The sequence below is a fragment of the Nelumbo lutea genome, chromosome 5 (assembly GCF_056320005.1).
Source record: "Nelumbo lutea isolate HS-2025 chromosome 5, American lotus-T2T, whole genome shotgun sequence".
In the NCBI taxonomy this organism is placed as follows: Eukaryota; Viridiplantae; Streptophyta; class Magnoliopsida; order Proteales; family Nelumbonaceae; genus Nelumbo; species Nelumbo lutea.
Window position 1 is genome coordinate 75,674,188 of NC_142688.1, and position 22,115 is coordinate 75,696,302.

Sequence of the window (22,115 nt, forward strand, 5' to 3'; positions counted from 1 at the left end):
TAATGTGAACTTCATGTTCCTAGATACAGCCAAAGAAATCTGGGATCATGCTAAGAAGTTGTACTCTGGACAAGACAACATAACTAGGGTATATCAGTTGTACCAAGAGTACTTCAATTTGAAGCAAGGGAATCAAAGCTTAGAAGAGTACTATGCAAGTTTGAGGAACATCCACAATGAGCTTAATGTGTATCACCCTCTAACATCAAATGTCCAGATCCAACAACAGCAACGTCAACAGCTTGATGTGACTAGGTTTCTTGTGGGCTTGAAGACTGAGTATGAACCTGTTAGAGCACAGTTATTGGGGGGATCCGCTCTCCCCTCACTTGAAGTTTTTGCCCGTCCTAAGAGGACATCCATTGAGCCGGTAGAACATTCTTCCTTCTCTGATAGATCTGGTTTGGTAGTGACTAAAGGGAGTAGTCGTGGAAGTAGAAGTGTTGGTGGCAGCAGTAGACTTCCAAGCAACCATGGTGGACACATGTTAAACCGGGCTAGTGGTCGGACTGGAGGTCGAGAGTCAGGGGGGGCCGTGGAAAAGGAAGGAGTAGTGCTCAGAGAAAGTGTACACATTGTGGCTTAGAGGGGCACACAGTTAATTTCTGCTATGATTTGTGTGGTCCACCCAACACATGAGCTCACCATGCTACGTCTAAGAGTAGTAGCACAATTACTGAAAGCCAACAAAATGACCCAACCCCCTCCACATCTACTTGTGCTTCTGAGCAAGAAATGGTGAGTGTATCACGTGCAATATATGAGCAATTCCTTCAAACATCTCAGCAGAACACCGCTACACTTGCCCATTCAGGTATGGCTTGCTTAGCTTCCAAAGCCTCACCCTAGATCATTGACTCCAGAGCCTCGGACCATATGTCTGGGACTCTTGATGTATTTTCTTCCCTTTCTCGCTCCTCCACATCTCAAACAGTTACACTTGCTAATGGTTCTACATCTCCTATCTGTGGTGTTGGTGATGTTGATCTCTCCTCCTTGTCTTTAGCATCTATTTTATATGTCCCTAAGTTCTCTTTTAATCTTATGTCTGTTAACAGATTAACCAAGTCCCTTAATTGTTCTGTAACCTTCTATCCTTCTTCTTGTGTGTTTCAAGATCTCAAGACGGGAAAGAAGATTGGTGGAGGGCATGAAGCAGGAGGTTTGTATTACCTTGATGGTGGTGGCCCCCTAGTGGCTTTTCAGTCGTCTCTTACTCCTCTCCAATGGCACTGCAGACTTGGTCATCCCTCTCTCAAGGCTTTGAAGCTGCTGGTTCCTTCCTTGAGTCATCTTTCATCATTAGATTGTGAGTCATGTCAATTGGGAAAACATCATCGAGTCTCATTTAGTCCAAGAATTGATAGTCGTGTCTCAAGTCCTTTTGCTTTAGTTCATTCTGATGTATGGGGTCCAGTTAAAGTGGTGTCATACAATGGGTTCAAGTATTTTGTAATCTTTGTTGATGACTTTTCAAGGATGACATGGATCTATCTTATGAAAGACCATAGTGAATTGTTCTCTATTTTTCAGAAATTTCATGCTGAAATACGCACTCAATTTGGTGTTCATATGAAAATACTTCGCTCCAATAATGCCAAAGAATACATCTCCTCACCATTTCAGCAATACCTAGAACATCATGGAATAATTCATCAAACTTCTTGTGCCTACACCCCGCAACAAAACGGTGTAGCTGAACGGAAAAATAGGCATCTTCTTGAAGCTTCTCGGTCCTTGATGATCAATATGCATGTCCCAAAGCATTTTTGGAGTGATGCTGTTCTTACATCCTGTTTTCTAATAAATCGGATGCCCATGTCAATCCTTGGAAGTCAATCCCTTTTCTCTGTGTTGTTTCCCACTTTGTCTCCATTTCCTCTAACCCCAAGAGTCTTTGGTTGTGTTTTTTTTGTTCAACACTTGGGGCCTGGAGTAGACAAGCTAGATGCTCGAGCTACGAAGTGTATTTTTCTTGGCTACTCAAGGACTCAGAAAGGGTATAAGTGTTATAACCCAAAATTTCATAAATCGTTTGTGTGCTCTGATGTCACCTTCTTTGAATCAGTTCCATTTTTCTCAGATGTCGGGGTCTCTTCTTCTCCCTCTGTGGTTCCTCTTCCTGTACCAGTTGTGGACGCTCTTCTCATAGCTCCCATTCCTACTGCAGATGCACATCATATGCTTGTTACTACAGAGAGGCGCCAATTACTCAAGTGTATACCCGCAGAAGTGCTTCGGCCCCTCCACTTCAGCACCTGTCGACAGATCCTGCTACTGCTCCTTCTCCCTCAGATCTTGATCTCCCTATTACTCAAGTGCATACCCGCAGTTTTACATGCACTCCGCAATAGAATGGTGTAACAGGAAGGAAGAACAGGCATATTGTAGAAGTAGCAAGAAGTATGATGGTAAGCTCTACATTTCTAGTTCGATATTGGGGTGATGCAGTTCTTATAACAGTTTTCTTGGTTAATTAGATACCCTCTCATGTTCTTTGATACACTACTCCGTTTAGCCTTCTATTTCTTGAGGGAGAGATATTCCATGTTCCTTCAAGGCTATTTGGATGTGTATTTTTGTCCACATTCTGGGTCCTTACCGCTCAAAGCTAGGTCCTAAGGCTAAAAGGTGTGTTTTCTTTGGGTATGCAAGAAACAAGAAGGGGTACTTGTTATGATATGGTTTCAGGGAGTCGATATGTCACTATGAACGTCACTTTCTTTGAGGCCAACCTTTTTCTTAGAGAGTTCTTCTCAGGGGGAGTGTTTTGGGGAAAGAAGTGAACAATCTAGACTTCCCATTCCAACTTGTTTAGTCGGCTCCACTACGTCCTGCCTCTCAATTTTTTACGCGACAGCACAGGAAGGTTGATCCTACAACAGAGGAACCCACGCCACTCCCTATCAACTCACTGGAGATTCCATATTCAATTGACACAGACCTAGGTATGCCTCTTGCTCCCTCTAATGGTTCAGTTCCTATTTATATTACTACCCTTGTTTCTAACACCATTACAGAAGACCCAGACCTCCCTATTGACTCCAAAAAGGGAAGGGGAAGTGTACAACTCACTACTACCTTTGTTGGTGAGGCTCTCTCTAAACCTGAGTGGAAGACAACTACGCAAGAGGAAATGGAAGGATTGATTAAAAATCAAACATTGGAGGTTGTAAACTTACCTGATGGCAAGGAGACGGTTGGAAGTAGATGGGCTTATACAACGAAGTACAGGGCTGATGGAAGTATAGAAAGGTACAAGGCGAGGCTGGTTGCAAAAGGGTACACTCAAACTTTTGGAATAGACTACTTGGAGACCTTTGCACCGATGGCCAAGATGAGTTCAGTTCGGATCCTCTTATCTCTAGCAACTACATACTCTTGGCCCCTCTTCCAACTTGATGTGAAGAATGCTTTTCTTAACGGAAACTTGCAGGAGGTGTACATGGACCTTCCAGCTGATTTTACATGTGGCCAAAGGAAATGTATGTAGATTAAAGAAGTCTTTAGGAGTGCAATGATTGTATTTGGCTATACTCAAACTTAATCTAATCATACTCTGTGAAGAGAAGGGGATCATTTGTGTCGGTGTTGATAGTGTATGTGGATGATAGTGTCTGTGGATGAGATTGATACATTGAAGAGGACCCTACACTAAGAGTTTAAGGTGGCAAAGTCCAAGCATGGCATCATCATTTCACAGAGAAAGTATATTTTGGACCAACCACAAGAGACAAGAAAACTTGGGGCAAGGCCAGTGAATACACCTATTGATCAGAACCACAGGATGAATGCTTTAGATGGTAAGATAGTGAAGGATATTGGAAGATATCAGAGATTGGTGGATAGGTTGCTATACTTACATATTACATGACCAGACATCTCTTATGCATTAGTGTGGTAAGTCAAATAGTCAATACATGCATGCTCCACGAGTTCCAACACTAAGAGGCTATTGACAAGATATTTGCCTATTTGAAAGGACACCTAGGTAGAGGCATATTGTTTGCTGATTAAGGACACTTAAATTTAGAAGCTTACATAAATGCTGATTGGGCAGACTGCCTAGATGACAGGAGATCTACGTTAGTAATTTGCACTCTTGTAGGAGCTAACCCAGTTTAATGAAAGGGTAAGAAACAATCAAATGTAGCAAGGTCAAGTGAACAAGCTGAATACAAACTATGGCACATGGTGTTTTAGAGCTCCTCTAGGTCCATGTTAGGAGAGATTGGAATTGAAGCGGAAGAACTTATGATGCTATAATGTGATAATCAAGTAACACTTAACATTGCCTATATCCCAATTCAGCATGATAGGACAAAGCACATAGAAGTGGATATACATTTTATAACCCAACTCAGCATGATAGGATGCACATATAATGTGATAATCAAGCAACACTTTAACATTGCCTACCATATGTTGCATCTAACAAATCTAACTTACAACTAAATAATGTTCTCACAAAAGGTATTGCAAGAAACAAGCTTGCTCGTGATCTACGCAAGTTGGGAATCTGTGACATCTGATTCCAACTTGAGGGGAAGTGTTGAAATTGGACTTATAACACTTTTTTGTTTATAAATTTTAGTTAAGAGTTATTGGGTCAAAGGCCCATTAGTTTATATCTTGTAAAGAGTGTTTTCTTAGGTTATTTATTAGTAGCCAACTTACTAAGGGTATACTTGTCTTTGTATTTAGATAATGAAAGGGGCGGCCAGATCTGATTTTGGCTTGCTCCCATTCTTCTCGATTATTTTCTTCTTTCCTTCTCTCCAAAATCTTCTTTTCTCTTTCTTTAATATCATGGGCTTCCAATCAGATTGCTGTTTTTGAACTTTCTATTATGATCTATTAGGGTGACAAACTATGTAATACAAACAGAAATAAAACGTTCCATTGTACTGCAAAGAACCTGAATCTGTGGGTGTCCGATATCAAAAAACATCAATCCATTCTGGTCAATATGCATCAAAGGTACTGGTGATGGTAAAATACACATAAGTATGTACATATGCATGCAGAGTGCATGCATTAGGTGATAACCTTGGCCACCATCAATTGGTAGCTTCAGAAAAGCATAACATGTCTAGCATAGAGATTATATATATTCTTATAATGTTGCCAACGATAACAACTATCCTAAATCTTTTTACCCTCTTTTGAAAGAGCTACAACCATCCCAAATCTCCATATTAAATTATATGCATAAGGAATAACATGTTAATTTCTCTTATGATAAAGAAGTGCAGCATCATATAAGAAAAACAACCATCTAAGGACCCAGAAAAGATCTAATGGGCTTCCAATGTCAGTTTGTCTTTAATGTCACTAGTTCCATATGAAACATTTTAATTTATATACAGGTATAATAAAAAATGAAAATGAGAGAATAAAAAGAAAAAGAGGTGAAAGAGCTTACCAAACATGTAAACACAGCTTGTAAGTGAGGAAAGGATCCAAGAGTACCAACTTTTATGTCGCTCATACATTAGAGAATAAACAGAAAAGCATGCCACCAAGAGAAAGAGCACATAAGATAGATATTTCATTGCAAGATCATCATACTCCTTTGTCTTGTTTCTTGCATATGATTCCCGGTCTTTAAATCTCAACACAGGTATCCTTCCACTTCTATCAATCTAGAGAAAGAAGTACGATTGATAAATAGTGAGAAGCTAGCACCAAAGGCCTTAAAAGAGGGAATAGAGAGTTCAAGCAAAACTTAAGCTGCATATGCATAATAAGGTGAAACAAAGCGTAAGCTGGATAATAATATGGTGCCCGATGTGTGAAATAGAAATTTCTGAATATACAACCAAAAGAATTTCCAATAAGGTTCGTTTTTCAATAGAGAATCACTAACGTGTGAATGGGTCCAACCATGCCATGTAGGGCTGTCAATGGAGTCGTGATGTCCAACATAGTTGTCAAGGCGATGCCTAGGTGACAAGGCGCCCTTGGAATCTCGCCTCACCTAATCGCCAAGCCGTTTTCTATAGCGTGTTATAACAAACTTTTATATTCTTAATTTTTTTAGGTTATAATTAGAAAATAGACATTTTTAAATGTTGTATTGAACCAACACAAACATTGCTAAATGCTTAATTTGTTATTTTCTTATTTGTTAGGGTTTAATCAACACAAACATTGCTAAATGCTGCATTGCACCCTCAAAGACTTCAAAACCTGAACCAATAAGTAAGAAAAAACAGAAATAGGGTTCCATCCCCTATTTTTCGAATTTTCTTTTCTCTCTTCTTTTCTTCTCATGAATATGTTGGAATATGTTGATTTTCTATACTTTAACATGAAGTTTATACTTTTCTTATGAAAATTATGGATATTTATTAAGGAAATATGCCTACGGAACCTAGGGAACTACCCTAGGATACATGTCTTTACTTAAAAAAAATCCATTGCCTAGGATCTTGACCATACACACATTATTTCAGATTTGGATGGTCACATTTACATAATAGGATCTTGACCACATCGCATCAATTTAAGATCCAATTCCAATTAAATTTCATATAATACATATTATATAATTATACCATACACACATACATGGACAACATATAATTATATAAATTTTATAAATAATAAATTTAGTATTCTATATTTTTATATTTATAAAGTATAAGTGATTACCTTTTAACTTCTAATTTTTTTCATTTTAAGAATAATGAAGCAACTCATATTAATTCCAAGTCCAGTATGAAACCTGGTAGGATCTGAATCCAATCCAAAACCTCCAGATCTAATCAGATTCGGACTTTTTTTGGAAAATGGTAATTCCTAATTACAACTACCAAAAGAATTATTGTGATAAAAAGTTTGGCAACTCATCAATTTCTCGGTGGATAAGGATCAAGGTTCAATGTATTGATATTTCAATTTTCAACTGACCATAACTTCTTTTTTTACGTTTTTTCTCAAAATTGGTCGGGGGTCAGTCTTAGGCCTATCTACATCCTGAAATTGTTCAAAAGCCCAAAAGAGCCTTATTTAGAATATCAGTGGCCTGCTAATTGCTGCGAAATTTTGATCCTTGGTAAGGATTTCTAAGAGAGTAAATAAATAGTAATTCCATGCATAGTTGTAAAGGTGATGCCTAGGAAACAAGGCTCCCTTGGAGTCTCACCTCGCATAATCGCCAAGCAGTTTTCTATTGCGTGTTATAACAAACTTTTATATTCTTAATTTTTTGAGGTTATAATTATAAAATAGACATTTTTAAACTAAAATACTCATTTTGTGTGTTTATATACTAATTTCTTTTTGTTATTTTTGTATTTGTTAGGGTTTAATCAACACAAACATTGCTAAATGCTGTATTGAACCCTCAGAGACTTCAAAACCTGAACCAATAAGAAAAACATAAAATGTTGTCCCATCAACACATTTTCTTCTTTTTCTTTACTAATTTTGTGTTTTTATATACTAATTTCTTCTTCTTCTTCTTCCATCTTATCTTTTCATCTTCCTACAACAGAAATAGGGGTTCAGCCCCTATATTTTTTTTAATTTTCTTTTCATTCTTCTTTTTCTTCTCATGATTATGTTGGAATATGTTGATTTTCTATACTTTAACATGATGTTTATAATTTTCTTATGAAAACTATGGATATTTATTAAGGAAATATGATTATGGAACCCAGGGAACTACTCTAGGATACATGTTTTTACTTTAAAAAAATCCATCGCCTAGGCGACTAGGCGCCCCCCCTATCACCTAGCCTCGCCTTGGCGCCTTGAAAACTATGATTCCATGGTAAATTCAGAATCATGAAATAATTATTGAATACTTGTTCAACTAGAAACTTCAATGCAACTTCTCAGTTTAGTAAAGCTCCTATATCTTCTTAATCCAGCTTGTTGACTACATCCCTTACTCCAGCATGGGCTCCACCAGCTTTGGGGTTCATTAAATTGAACTTTGATGGCAGCAGTGAAGGAAACCCAGGTCTCTCAGGTATAGATGGTGTTTTCAGGAATGAAGTCAGTCAAAATATTGCCATGTTCTCAGGACCTATAGGTTGGGGGGATTCATTGAGAGCTGAAATTTTGGCAGCTCTGGAAGGGATTAAAAGAGCCCAGCAGCTGAAAATCAGCAAACTGTTGGTGGAAGGTGACTCCAGGCTGACTGTTAGCTGGCTGCAGAAGGAAGAGTCCAGTCTGTGGAAGTTTTCAAATGAAAAAAAAAAAAGAAAATCAATCAGCTAACTCAAAACATGCAAATTCGGGTTCAGTAGACTAAGAGGAGTCCTAACTCTCTGGCAGACACTGGCTAAACAAGGGGTGGGAAGAGCAATTTTTTTTTGGGAATTGTTGTAATCTGATTTTTAATTTTAGGGATGGTTAAGAGTTTTTACCCCTCCCTTCTTTTTGTAATTTTCTATCATCTTTTTCTTAATAAAAGTTGCTGTTATTGATCAAATAAATAAAGCTCCTATATCTTCTTTAGGAATGAATTAGAGATAGGAAAAGAAGGTAGTAAAATAATTATGATTCATCAGGAATAAACTGATGAACTAATTCTTACGATTTAATTCCTTATCTCCATAGAGGGTGAGAGGGTGAGAGGGTGAGAGGGTGAGGAACTAAGATGGGAGGGAAAATGGAGGGGATGGAATTCGTGCAGGCAGGTCAGTGGAGGAGATCCTTGAAGATAGAAGCAAAAAATCTCCTGTTCGAAGAGATGAGAATCAAGGGGAAGGTAAGCATGAAGGTAAGGGAAGCGAAAAAGGGTACAATATTGCTGGAAGGATTAGAAGTGATCGAGTGGCTAAGAAAGTTCATAGCTGGAGCCTGTTCAAAAGGTAAGCAGATAAAATGGCAGGATTTTAGTACACTAGAAGGGAGAAGATATGTTGTTGAATGTAAGAGGAATAGAAAGGGGTTCTTCATAGCTTTGACTGAATTTTTGGGAAGGGACAGAGGCAACTGGTGTGTCTACCTGCAGGAAAACAGAACCAAGGCTGGGGGGTAGTAGACTGGTTGCTCAAAGAGTTCTTAGTTCAAAGAGTAGCAAATGAGAAAAACGCCTCCATAAGGGAGGAGAAGGCTTATCTCAGTAACAGCAGGGTACAACAAGGCCAGTGGTCAAAAACAAAAGGCCATTGCAGAATGGTGGGAGGTCTAGAGAGAGAGGAGTGGGATAGTAAGTTTGTGATACAAGCCAAGGAAAAGGTTAATGATTGGAGGAGGGTAGCTGACTTACTGGCAACCAGGTTGAAGTTGAAGAGTGTCTTCATAGTAACCCCCTTCGATAACTGTAAAGCCATCCTAGATCCATCAGAGAATGATTTGGAAATATTAGCTATTAATGTTCAGGCTGAGTTCGGATTATTCAGTCTTCAAATAGATTCCAAAATCCAACTCCAAGGATTTTTTTGTTAAAGATGGTGTGGTGGTGCGTGTAAAAGGCTTGCTATTCCATCTATGGAAACAAGAAATAGCAGAGTCTATAGCTGTGTTGTGTGGAGGAATCTTGAAAGGTGTTTTTTGGGGCGATCTCTATTCAGTAGCAATCCTGCTAAGTGGTGTGAAGCCAGAAGAAATTCCACGAAAGGTAGAGGTACGAACAGAGGGGAGCTTTGTCTCTGTGTGGTTAGCTTCCTCCATTGAAGTAGGACTGTGGAAGGAGGCTCGGTTGGTAGGAGGGGAGAAGGAGGAAGAAGAAGCACTACGTGGACTAGTGAGATTGGGTAATTCAAATGGGAAGGGATGTTTCACTAAAAAGGGCCAACATATTCTGGGAAGCCAAAAAGCTTTGGGGCAGTTGGAAGGTCAAACCTGGAGAAAGCAAGAAGAGGGTATGACAAATGGCAAATCCTTTGCGCAGGTGGTGTCAGGGGAAAAAGACAAAAAGCTTCTACTGCCGAAAGGGAGAAGGCTGAACCAGCAATCTCAGACAAGGAAGGTTGTTGGTTCGACCATTAAAACAGGGGGGCGTGACTCCTTAAGTGGTCACGTGGGACGAAAAGAAGGGCCCAATCGAGTGGATCCCTATTATGGTGGGCCGGAGAAGGCTTTTCAAATAAAGGACTTAAAGTTGGGCTCCTATAGTCTTGAGCCCAAGGCCCATTGTAAGACAGATGGGCTGAGGGACTTGTTAAATAAGCACGTGACTGGGAGGAGGGGTGAGTTGATAGACGAGATAAATCGTCTACCTTCTTCAACCCGGAACCCTTCCTCTCGACCGAACAGTTCAGGCGCAAAAAAGTCTCAAGACTCGCAGCCTCGAGGCTCTCTACAGTGGGTCCCATCCAACTTGGCGAACCGTCTCTCACCAGATAGGTGCAACCCGAGATACATGAAGCCTAGTGATGAGAACAGAACAGGGCTTGAAGATTGGTTGAGTGAACAAAACAATAACGACGATTCTGATAGAGACGAAACGCTAAGTCTGGGAAGTTTGTCTCCGAAAAGCAACAATGATCTTCTTGAAACAGAAAGTTTGCATACAGAGTTGTTCTTAGAGGAAGAGACTGAAGAGGCAAGTGGCGGGAAGACTAGGAATGGTGAAGAAATTGGTTCTAAAGCTGTGAAAACTCCTCCTCCCTTCATCGAGGGAGCTGACCTAAGTCTAATGAATTACAGAATGTTGGTGGAGAGGAACAAGAATCGGCCGTGAGGATGGATGCGGGTATTCCAGTGTCGGAAACACAGAGAAAGGTTTTCCCAAGTGGGTAGGTCGTCAAGAAGTGATTCTTTCACCATGTCCACTTCCCAACCTTGTCCAAAAAAGGGAAAGGCCTTAAAACCATGTGTCGCCTGTCAGCAAGTCATTTTCAGTGATTCTAGTCCTACCCTCGTTCTATCAGGTATGGGTGTCAATTATGTTTTAGGCACTGACTTGTTTGCTATGCCTGTAACAGATATCCCAACTTCCCATCCAGGAGTTTCTTATGCAAGAGAGAGGGTGATAGTGGAAGGAGGAGAGAGGGTGTTGGAAGGAAGTAGTAAGGGGGAGGCGGATAGAATTTGGGAGTTGATCTGTACAATGATGGAGGAACAAAATAAAAAGGAAGGACTCGTAGAAAGATGTTGTAGCAAAAATAAGTGTGAGAAGGGTAAAATTCTTTCTCAAACATTGGCTGGAAATGATGGAGAAATTGGGAAGGGGGGGAAAAGAGGAACAAATAAGAAAAAAAGATCTGAAGTGGAAAGGCTAATCTCAGACATTGAGGGGGATTTAGAATTCAGTTGTAGAGGGGATAGGAGGAAGGGCCTAAAATGACGAGAATATGGCCTCTTATTGGGTCCTTTGCTATTTTGTATCGATGAAAATTATTAGCTGGAATGTAAGAGGGTTAGGGAGTGCAAGGAAGAGAAGGGCGATCAAAGACCTACTCCGAAGGGAAAAACCTGATATTGTGTTGTTACAAGAATCCAAACTGATGGAATTAGATGGGAGATGGGTGAGGAGTTTTTGGAGGTCTAGAGGTTTAGGTTAGAGCTCGTCTCCTTCTTGGGGAGCCTCGGGGGAGGATTGTAACACTATGGAGGGAGGATGTGGTGGAAGTAGTGGAAGAATTGATAGGCAGATTCTCAGTTTCCATTAAGTGCAAGAATGTAGAAAATGGGTGTGTATGGGTCTTAACCAATGTTTATGGCCCTAATTCCTATAGAGAGAGGAATGAGATGTGGGAGGAACTATATGCAATTAAGGGGCTATGGCATGGTCCTTGGTGCCTGGGCGGGGATTTTAATGTCATTAGATTCTCTGATGAAACCAGTAATCCCCAATAGGTAATCTCAACAAGCATGAGGAAAGTTAATGGTTTTATTGAAGATTGTGAACTGAAGGAAATACCTCTACTGCAAGCCAGTTACACTTGGTCCAACCTTCAGAAAACCCCTTTGTGCTCGAAGTTGGATAGATTCCTTTTTAACCTTGCTTGGGAGAATGGTTTGGAAAACTTGGTTGCTAGGGCATACCCAGGGTCACCTCCGATCATTGTCCTATCCAAATAGGAACTGAGTCTTTTCCTATAGGACCCAAACCTTTTAGATTCGAAAAATGTGGCTTACCCATCTAGATTTTGTGAAAAAAGTGAATGAGTGGTGGGGTGAGGAGGAGAGGGGGGTAAGATGGAAGGGGATAAAGTTCCACAAGAAATTAAAAAGGTTGAGAGCCAAAATAAAATAGTGAAATAGAGATCAGTTTGGTAGAATTGAGGAGCAAAAATTGGGCCTAATCTCTCGAATAGAGAATTTGGATGTAAAGGAATCTCACAATGGGCTGATCGAGGAGGACAGAGTGTTAAGGAGACAATTAAAAAAGGAGTTGGAAGAAGTGTTATTGAGGGAAGAAATCAGTTGGAGACAAAAATCTATACACAAGTGGATTAAGGAAGGCAATGGGAACACTAGATTCTTCCATGATTTGGCCAATGGGAGACGAAGAAAGAATTTTGTGACCAAGCTAGAGATAGGAGAGGAGGTGATTACCAACCAGGATGACATAGCCAGAAAATTTGTGGACCACTTCAAATCGATTTATAGAAGGCCTTTGAGTGAGAGAACAGTTATGGAAAGGGTGGATTGGCCAAGGATTGATGAAGGAGTGGCAAGGTGGCTGGAAAAGGATTTCGAGGAAGAAGAGATTAAGAAAGTTGTCATTCTAATGGTTAGATCCAAGGCTCTGGGTCTAGATGGCTTTACAATGGGTTTTTATCAAGACTGTTGGGAGGTGTTGAAAGAGGATCTAGCTGAAATCTTTAAGGAATTTGCAGACAATCACACTATAAGCCCTGGAATTAATGCCACCTTTTTGGCCTTGATACCTAAGAAGAATGATGCCAACCACCCAATAGATTATAGGCCTATTAGTCTGGTGACAAGCATCTATAAAATTCTGGCTAAAGTGCTCTCATTAAGAATCAAAACAGTCCTCCTTACCATCATTAGTGAAACTCAAGGGGCTTTCATTCAAGGGCGACAAATAACAGATCAGATCTTAATTGCGAATGAGTGTGGAGGAAATGAAAAGGTCTAGTAGGAAAGGATTCATTTGTAAATTGGATCTTTAAAAGGCCTATGATTTGGTGGACTGGAAGTTTCTATTAGAGGTTATGCGAAGTGGTGGTTTTGGGGACAAGTGGTGTAGTTGAATCTTTGGGTGTATCAGTACTTGTCACTACTCTATTCTGGTAAATGGTACGATGAGGGATTTTTTTCCAGCTTGCAGGGGTGTCAGGCAAGGGGATCCACTTTCACCATTCCTTTTTACCTTAGTAGCTGATGTGATTACTAGGATCATTACTAAGGCTGACAGCGAAGATGCCATCAGGGATTGGAGAATAGGGAGACACCAAGTCCCCATCACCCACCTTCAGTTTGCAGACAACCTAATGATTTTTTGTGAAGGAGGTCTTAGTGAAAAGGTAGCAAACCTAAAGGAGCTAATAAAAGGATTTGAAAGTGTCTCTAATTTGAGAATAAATCTGGAAAAGAGTTGCGTAGCAGGTATAAATTTGGAGGTAGGGGAGGTCGAGGCTATTGCGGAGTGTCTTAAGTGTTCCACCTCTGCTTGGCCCATGTCATATTTAGGGCTTCCTTTAGGGGCAAATCCTAGGGAGAGTAGATTTTGGACCCCTGTGTTAGAAAAATTTGAGAAGAGATTAGTCTCTTGGAAGAGGAACTATATCTCTTTAGGAGGAAGAATTACCCTAATAAGAGCTACCTTGGCTAATTTACCTACCTATTATTTGCCTGTCTTTAGGATACCAGTTAGGGAAGCTAGGAAGCTGGAGAAGTTGATGAGAGACTTCTTATGGGAGCCGGGACAAGAGAAAAAGGATCACTTGGTTAATTGGGAAATTGTGTGCAGAAGTAAAGAAGAGGGGGTTTAGGAATTGGGAGGGTAATTAGAAAGAATCAAGCTCTGTTAGGGAAATGGTTGTGGAGATGGCCTTTGAAAAGAGAGAGAGATTGTGGCATGAGGTGGTGGGAAGCATTCATGAGAGGTCAGAGAATGGATGGGATGCTGGTGTATCAAGGCAAGCTAACCTAGCAACACCTTGGAAGGCTATTCACAACACCCTTCCTCAATTCCTCAATTTTATCAGGTATGAAGTTTGTTCTGGCAACTCTATCCTTTTTTGGGAAGATATTTGGGTAGGAGACTCACCGTTAAAGGATTTGTTCCCCTCGCTTTTTTCTATTTCTTTGTATAAAAAAAAGAGGTGGTCTCAAAATTTATCTCACCCTTGGGAACACCCTTAGATCCTACTTGGGATTTTGGTTTTCGTAGAGGACTTAGGGATGCTGAAATTGAGTCTCTTTCTTTTTTGCTTGGGTATCTTAATCAGGTTTGTTTGGATCCCTCCAAGCCAGATAGAAGGGTTTGGACTCCTAGACCCAATGGAACCTTCACTTGTGCTTCTTTTTTCAAGTCCATCTCTCAACTTTCTACTCACCAACCCTTTCTGTCAAAAGAAATTTGGTGTAGGCCAGTCCCCCCAAAAATTATTGCTTTTTGTTGGGAAGTTTTCCATGGGAAAGTAAACACTTTAGACAACCTACAAAAGAGAAGACCTTTTCTCTGTATTTCTCCTAATTGGTGTATCCTCTGTAGAGCTCGCGGTGAGGATTGTTACCATCTATTAGTATTTTGTCCCTTTTCTGCAGACCTTTGGGCTTGGCTACTTTCGTTGTTTGGGGGTAGTTGGAGTCTACCAGCAGAAGTTCACATGCTCTTCAACCATTCTACCTTTTATTGGCCTACAAAAATAAGGAGAATTATGTGGAGATGTGCTCGTGCTACCTTGACTTGGACTATTTGGGAAGAAAGGAATCTCAGAATTTTTCAAGATAAGGAAAGGAACAGCCAAGATTTAAAAATTTGTGTTAAACAAGGCAATACATTGGCTGAAGACCTTGGAAATCTTTCGTCAATTCTCCTTTAATGACATTTGGAGAAATTGGTTAGCAGTAGCAAAGTGCTCATCTTTAAAGGCCAAATCAATTACAAGCCGGTCTCCTCCACCCAAATGCTCAATTAAGTTGAACTTTGATGGAAGCAGCACGGGTAATCCAGGATTATCCGGAATGGGGGGTACTTTGAGAAATGAGAAGGGAGAGATTTTGTTGCTCTACTCAGGTCCTTTGGGAATTGGGAATTCCATCAGGGCAAAACTTTTAGCTGTTGTACAAGGGGTCCAATTTGTAAACCAGCTGGGGGTACAACAACTAATAATCGAAGGGGATTCCAAAGTGGTGGTGGGTTGGTTGAAAAATTCTGAAGAGGCTATGTGGCAATACAAGAATGAAATGAAGAAATTTAGTTGGTTGACAAGGAATATGTTGGTCATTGTACAGTGGGTGGGGAGATCAGCAAATACCTTGTCAGATGTGTTGGCTAAGCAAGGATTAAATAGGGAAGCATTATTTTGGGCTTAGTTGTGATTCTTGTTTTTCTTTCCTAGTTTATTTGTAAGTTTCAAGGAGGGGCTGTAGCTCGCGCCTCTCACTGGGATGATGTATGAACTCACTCTAATTTGCTTCTGAATCAATAAACTTACTATTATTCATCAAAAAAAAATGAAAGATTACAGAAGCTACAATGAGCTCATAGAGTATACAAAATTTAAGCAACAACCCAATGAGAAAGAGATGGTAAAAAAGACCACACAAAATCTAATGAAATGATGATAGAGCTTACAAATTTCATTGACAAACCTAAGTTTAGGAAAGCTAATAAAAGCACTACCTATAGGCATATGCTTATCCAAATTTGCTTGATAATTAGGGCTAAGAATCAAGTACATCCATAAGGAGCAAGAGATTCACCCTTGCAAATAAGAAAAAAAACACAAAGGTTTGAGATGCAATATACCTCTATGTGCATAGCTTTACCAATTTTCCAGAACTCAATACAGCAACCAATGCCAGAACTAGCAAGGATCATCCATGAAGTATCATTGTCAAGAAGATAGAGGAATACAATCAACTGGCATATAAAGCTCACAACAACCGACTTTGCAGACAGTCCTTCCATTGACTTGTTTTTATTCCAGAACTGGATATCTACAATGTAACAATATATACAATAAATCAGCATACATTGCAGGAGAAAAAAGATTAAAACTTTATTACATACATATTCACTTACCATTCTTGAAAGCCAGGAAGTCAAATACAGAATGGAGTAATGATACAACCATTGTAATCGCCAAAAGATATGGGTTTCCTTCCAAGAAAACCCTCTGAAGAAGAAAAAAAAACACAAATGTCAGATAATGAAAGAAAGGATTAATAAAAATAAATACAGGCAAGGGAAAAACATGGCCTTGTCCCTAAACTACATGGAATTTCCTATAAGTTGAACTACACTGGACCACCAAAATAAAATTAATATGGAGAATTTTTCAGTAAATACAAAAAGTTTGACTAGCTCCTTGTGCTATATATGTATTAGGAAAAGATTTCATCTAACAATGAAATATGGTCCAGATAACCATGCTATTAAAATTCAAAATTGATCTTAATAAGTTGTGTGAAAAAAAATATGGGCTTCATCTTGCATCCGCAATTCCTTCAACATTCATTTTTTTGGTAAATAAAAAAGTGCATCCAAAGGGTGATGAGGGATCACCGCTATAAAGATAAAAACAAAAGAACAAAAATTCAAAGCTTTCAGTTCTACATTAAGGATCAAATAAGAACTAAAGACCAATCTTTAAGCCTCTTCCCACTAAAGAAGACAATGCGATCCCTACTTTTTGCCTTGCCTTCGAAAATTCTTCCGTTTCTGTTTTTTTTATCAATAAAATTCTTCAGTTTCTTTCCTTCTAAACTTCCCAACAAATAGCAAAAGGAATGCAACTCCAAATAATCTTTCCCATTCTACTTCCCCTTTAGACAAGCCAACAACCAAAAATTTCTTTAGGCAACCTTGGATCCCACAAGTCAAGGAAACTTGGGTTAATGATACAACACTCCTCCTTATCGAATTCATCAATAAACCCAAAAAAGACAAGGAGCACCAACACTGTGCATCTAATTCACAGCACCAAGGTCTTTTCCAGGCTGGAAGATGGACTCATAAGTGTAGGTCCAAGTAGCAAATTTAAGAGAGTGTATAGAAGGATAAAACTGAAAGGAAAAAAACTTGTTTGATCGAAGATCACAGAAGAGGTTTTGGCAAAAGAAGGGGTGCTGTAAGATGAAGAGGATGTTTTGGAAGAAGTTAATGAAGACGAAGAGGTATAGGGAGTGAAATTGGACAGAGTTTGAAAAATTAAGCAAAAGGTGGATGGGGAAAAGGTGGTGGAAACTGGTTTCAAATTGGGTAAGATGTTGGCCATTTTGGTTTTAGGAGGGAAAGAATACACTAGAAGAGCATTTCAGGACCTAGAACCACAGTACTCGCTGAGTGATGAAAGCCCTTGATATGTTGAGGGCTAGTTTAGAGTTTCCTGTTTGGGGAGATATTTTGTTGGGTCAGCATTCTCAGTTTTGTCAACTGAGGGTTGTGTTACTTCGGAAGCAAGTTTTCTAGGTCAATTTCTCTGAGTTTCTCACGGAAAATCCATGCCAGGAAGGTGTGGTGTGTGAAACTGTGCAGGAGAATGTGCTACATCTGTGCTTTGGTTGCTCTTTCTCAAAGCTCCTTTTTTTTTATCGATGAAACTTATGATATATTAAATTAAAATAAGTGAAAAAGCATTACAAGCTTAAATAAAGACTACAACATCGCCTAATAACCAACACTATATTACAAAGATGCCCAAAACAGATGCTGCCTATTTATCCCTTGTTTGGCAAGAGAATCAGCTAGCCCATTTGCGCTTCTTCATTTTTTTATCAATAACAGCACTTTTATTAAAAGAGATAAGTAAGATACAACCAGAAAGGAGGGGTAAAATGTCTTAACCCTCCCTTTCAAACCCGAAAAAATATATTACAGAATAGCCCAAAACAAATTAGATCTTCCCACCCCCTGTTTAGCAAAGGAGTGAGCCATGGAGTTGGTACTCCTCTTAGCCCATTGAAACCTTATGGTCATGTTCTGAGTTAGTTGCTTGATTTTCTTTCTTTCATTTGAGAGCTTCCACATGCTGGACTCTTCCATCTGCAACCATCTAACAGTCAGTTGGGAGTCACCTTCCACCTGCAACTTGCTAATATTCAACTGCTTAGCCTTTTTGACTCCTACAACTGCTAAGATTTCAGCTCTCAGAGAATCCCCCCAGCCTATAGGTCCTGAGAACATAGCAATAATTTGCCCTTCTTCGTTCCTGAAAATACCACCTATGCCTGAAGGGCCTGGATTTCCTTCACTACTACCATCAAAGTTCAATTTGATGAAACCCAAGTCTGGTGGAGCCCAAACAGGTTTTATATCACTAGACATAGAAGCTGACCGGGCCACTTCTTCCCAGTTTCTAATGATGTCTCCTACTGAATAGGCTTCAAAAAGCTTCAAAGACTTGACCCAATGAGCCACCCTAACATATACAAGTTCTATGAGGGCTTCCCTAATTTTCTCTTTTTCATGAAATAATCTTTGATTTCTTTCTTCCCAGACCGTTCAACAAATAGCAGCTCTAGCACATCTCCACAAAATTTTACCTCTCTTCTTTAGACCCCTCACTGGAGGGGAGGGCCACCTACAACCAAATAAAGAAAAGAACCAACACCAAATATCTGAAACAAAAGGGCAAGAGACAAGCAAGTGATAGCAGCTTTCACCATTCTTCTTACATAAGATGCACCAATGTGGGGATAAACACCAATTAGGCCTTTTCTTTTGAAGTAGGTCACAAGTGTTACACTTTTCTAGGATTGCTTCCCAGCAAAAAGCACCTACCCTAGGAGGGATGGGGCTACCCCAAACTTCCCGAACTGGAAAAGGAGGCCCAGGTACTGGACTAGACTGTGTCAATGCTTTGAAGAAGGAGGAGCAGAAGAAGATACCCGAGGGAACAAGAGACCACACCCTGGAGTCCACAATGGAAGGTTCAAGGACTACTTCATCCAAGATTTTAAACAGATTTGAAATGGGTTCCAACTCAGAATCTCTGAAAGCCCTTCTGAGACCCAAGTTCCAACCAGTAGCGGAATTAGACAAGTTAGCAAATGTTTCTACTGGTTCATTTTTAAACCTAAACAAAGCAAACAAAGAGGGAAACTGCTCTTTCAAGGGAAAATCCCCCACCCAAGTGTGTTCCCAAAAAAGTACAGACAAACCAGAACCAAGATTGTACCTGATAAATGAAATAAAAGACAGCAGGACAGCATGAATCAACTTCCAAGGGGAGGCTCTTGAAGCCCTAGATGATAGTCCCAGATCCTAATCATCTGCCTCTTGCCCAGGAATACTTAGGGTTATTTTAGCCCACAAATTTTCTTTTTCTTTGGACCATCTCCATAACCATTTCCCCAAAAGAGCTTCATTCTTCTTCCATTGATTTCCCAGCCCCAGTCCCCCTTCACTTTTAGGTCTTGTAACTAGATCCCACCTAACTCTATGGTCCTTTCTCTCCTCCCCAGGTTCCCATAAAAAGTCCCTCATTAAATTTTCCAACTCCCTACAAACTCTTGGGATTCTGAACACCAACAAGAAACATACTAGAAGGTTTGCCAAAGTTGACTTAAATCAGTGTTATCCTGCCCCCCAGAGACAAGTAGTTCTTCTTCCAGGAAACTAGCCTTTTAGTGAACCTGTCAATCACCAGATTCCAAAAGCTCCTTTTTTCTAGGATTGTCTCCCAAAGGAAGCCCTAAGTACTTCAATGGCCAATGAGCTATCTCACATCCTAACACTCGAGCCCTTTCCTCCACCTCTCCCTCACTAATATTAATACCAATCACACAACTCTTACCAAGATTTACCTTAAGGTTGGTCATTTGTTCAAACACCCTAATCACCATCTTCATATTGCACACCCAGCTAATCTCCTCTCCATCACAAAACAGAATTGTGTCAACTGCAAATTGTAGGTAAGTAACCAGAACCCTATCCCTCCCCACTCTCCAACCACTTATCAGATTTCTGGAATCTACCCTCTCAATAAGCCTCCCTAGCACTTAACCAATTAGGGAAAAGAGAAAAGGGGAGAGAGGGTCCCCTTGCCTAATACCTCGCATAGCTGGAAAGCGATCCACCACCTTGCCATTTACTAACACAAAATAATGGCAAGTCCTAATGCACCCTTTAATCCACTTGCACCACCTCTGCCCAAAACCACAAGACTCTAGCACTTCCAACAACAGAGACCAATCAACCAGATCATATGCCTTCTCCAAGTCCAACTTACACACTAGCCCTTTCTCACCTCTACTTCTGTAGTCTTCCACACTCTCATTTGCAATTAAGATTTGGTCCACAATTTGTCTATTCCTCACAAAGACACCTTGGCTATGGAAGATGATAGAGGGGAGCACCTCTCTAATTCTTCTGGATAACACCTTAGCAATGATCTTGTAGAGGTTGTTAACCAAACTGATGGGTCTAAACTCTTTAGGATGAGAAGCCCCAACATTCTTCGGTATTAAAGCAATAAAAGTAGAATTCAGACCTGGGTTTATCACACATTTTCAAAGAATTCCAAGAACACTGCTTGAATGTCAACCTTAATTATCTCCCACCAATCTTGATAAAAGGACATCGTGAAGCCATCAAGGCCCGGGCTTTGGATCTATCCATAGAGAAAATGGCTTCTCTGATTTCTTCCAAGTCAAACTCTCTTTCCAGCCACAACATCAACTCATTAGAGAGCTTAGGCCAATCCAACCCTTCAATCCTTAATCTCTTCTGCAGAGGCTTTCTAAAGATGGATTTGAAGTGTTACACAAAAGCCCCGGCAATCTCTTATTGTTGTGTTAAAACTGTCCCATCAAAAACCAGCTTAGATATGGTGTTCTTCTTTCTTCTGCCATTGGCTATTGCATGGAAAAATTTTGTATTCCTATCTCCTTCCTTCACCCATTTGTGTCTAGATTTATGTCTCCAACTTACTTCTTTGAAGATTATGTCCTCCAGGCTCTTCTTTAACTCCCACCTCATTTCTTTATCTCGGTCCCAAAAACATCCTCTTTCTTCCTTAGCATCTAACTCCTCTATTTTACTTATCAACTTCTACTTCTTCTCTTCTAGCCTACCATAGTGGAGAGAATTCCATTCCTTAATTTTGACCTTGAGCTCTTTTAGCTTCCAATGGAATTTCATCCCTTCCCAATTGACTTTCGGGTTACTTTCATTCCACCAGGTTTTCACTTTGTCTTTGAAATCCGGGTGAAGTAGCCACATATTTTCAAACCTGAAGGGAGAGGGCCCACTACCACCAATATTAGGCTTACCAATCATTATCAGCCAATGATCAGAAGTAACTCTGGGTAGAGCCCTTGACACCAAATCTCCCCAATGCTCCTCCCAGTCTGTGGTGAACAAGAATCTATCTAATTTGGAGCAGATAGATTCAGCTTGGAGATTAGACCAAGTGAAGCTATTATGAGAAAGGTTCAAATCCTTTAACTCAAAAGCATTAATGAACTCATTGAACCTTCTCATACTGGTAGTGCACCTTTGTCTCACCTTATTGCTCTCTTCAATGAACCTTATCACATTGAAATCCCCTCCCACATACCTCTAATATCTCCCAGTTCCTCCCAAATCTCCTTCCTTTGTTTGTAATCATTGGGACCATATACATTGGTAAGGACCCACTCAAATCCATCTGACACCTGCTTAAATTTGACAGAAATTGAGAACCTTCCCACTAATTCTTCCACTCCCTCCACTACTTCATCCTTCCACAAAGTAATTAACCCTCCAGATGAGCCCCAGGAGGGGCTCATAACCCACCTCAGTCCATTCACTCTCCACACACTTCCAGCCCACCTTTTGTCAAAAGTCGTAAGTTTAGATTCCTGAATTAAAACAATGTCTGGATTTTTTTTCTTTAAAACTTCCTTTATTAAGGCTCCTTTGGGGATGTCTTTGGGTTGTTTCAAACCTAATACGGTGAATCCAAGGTCTCCTGGAGATGTTTCTGCTTGTTGATCTACATTGAAAGGAACTTTTAAGGCAAAAATGGTTGGAGCTATGTTCCTACTGTCATATGTTGGAATGTGTGGAATGAAAGAAAAAAAAG

The 22,115-nt window shown here is 40.0% G+C and overlaps 1 protein-coding gene across 1 annotated transcript in view; it reads right to left on the bottom strand.

Moving 5' to 3' along the window:
* The window catches only part of LOC148852963 (uncharacterized), a 60,774-nt gene that overhangs the window by 6,164 nt on the left and 32,495 nt on the right, over positions 1-22,115 (bottom strand). The window contains exons 8-10 of the mRNA XM_088944209.1: positions 16,130-16,223; positions 15,854-16,044; positions 5,426-5,645 (exon numbers count right to left, since the gene is read on the bottom strand). Of these exons, the coding sequence (XP_088800335.1) occupies positions 5,426-5,645; positions 15,854-16,044; positions 16,130-16,223 (505 nt within the window). The remainder of the gene's footprint in view (positions 1-5,425; positions 5,646-15,853; positions 16,045-16,129; positions 16,224-22,115) is intronic.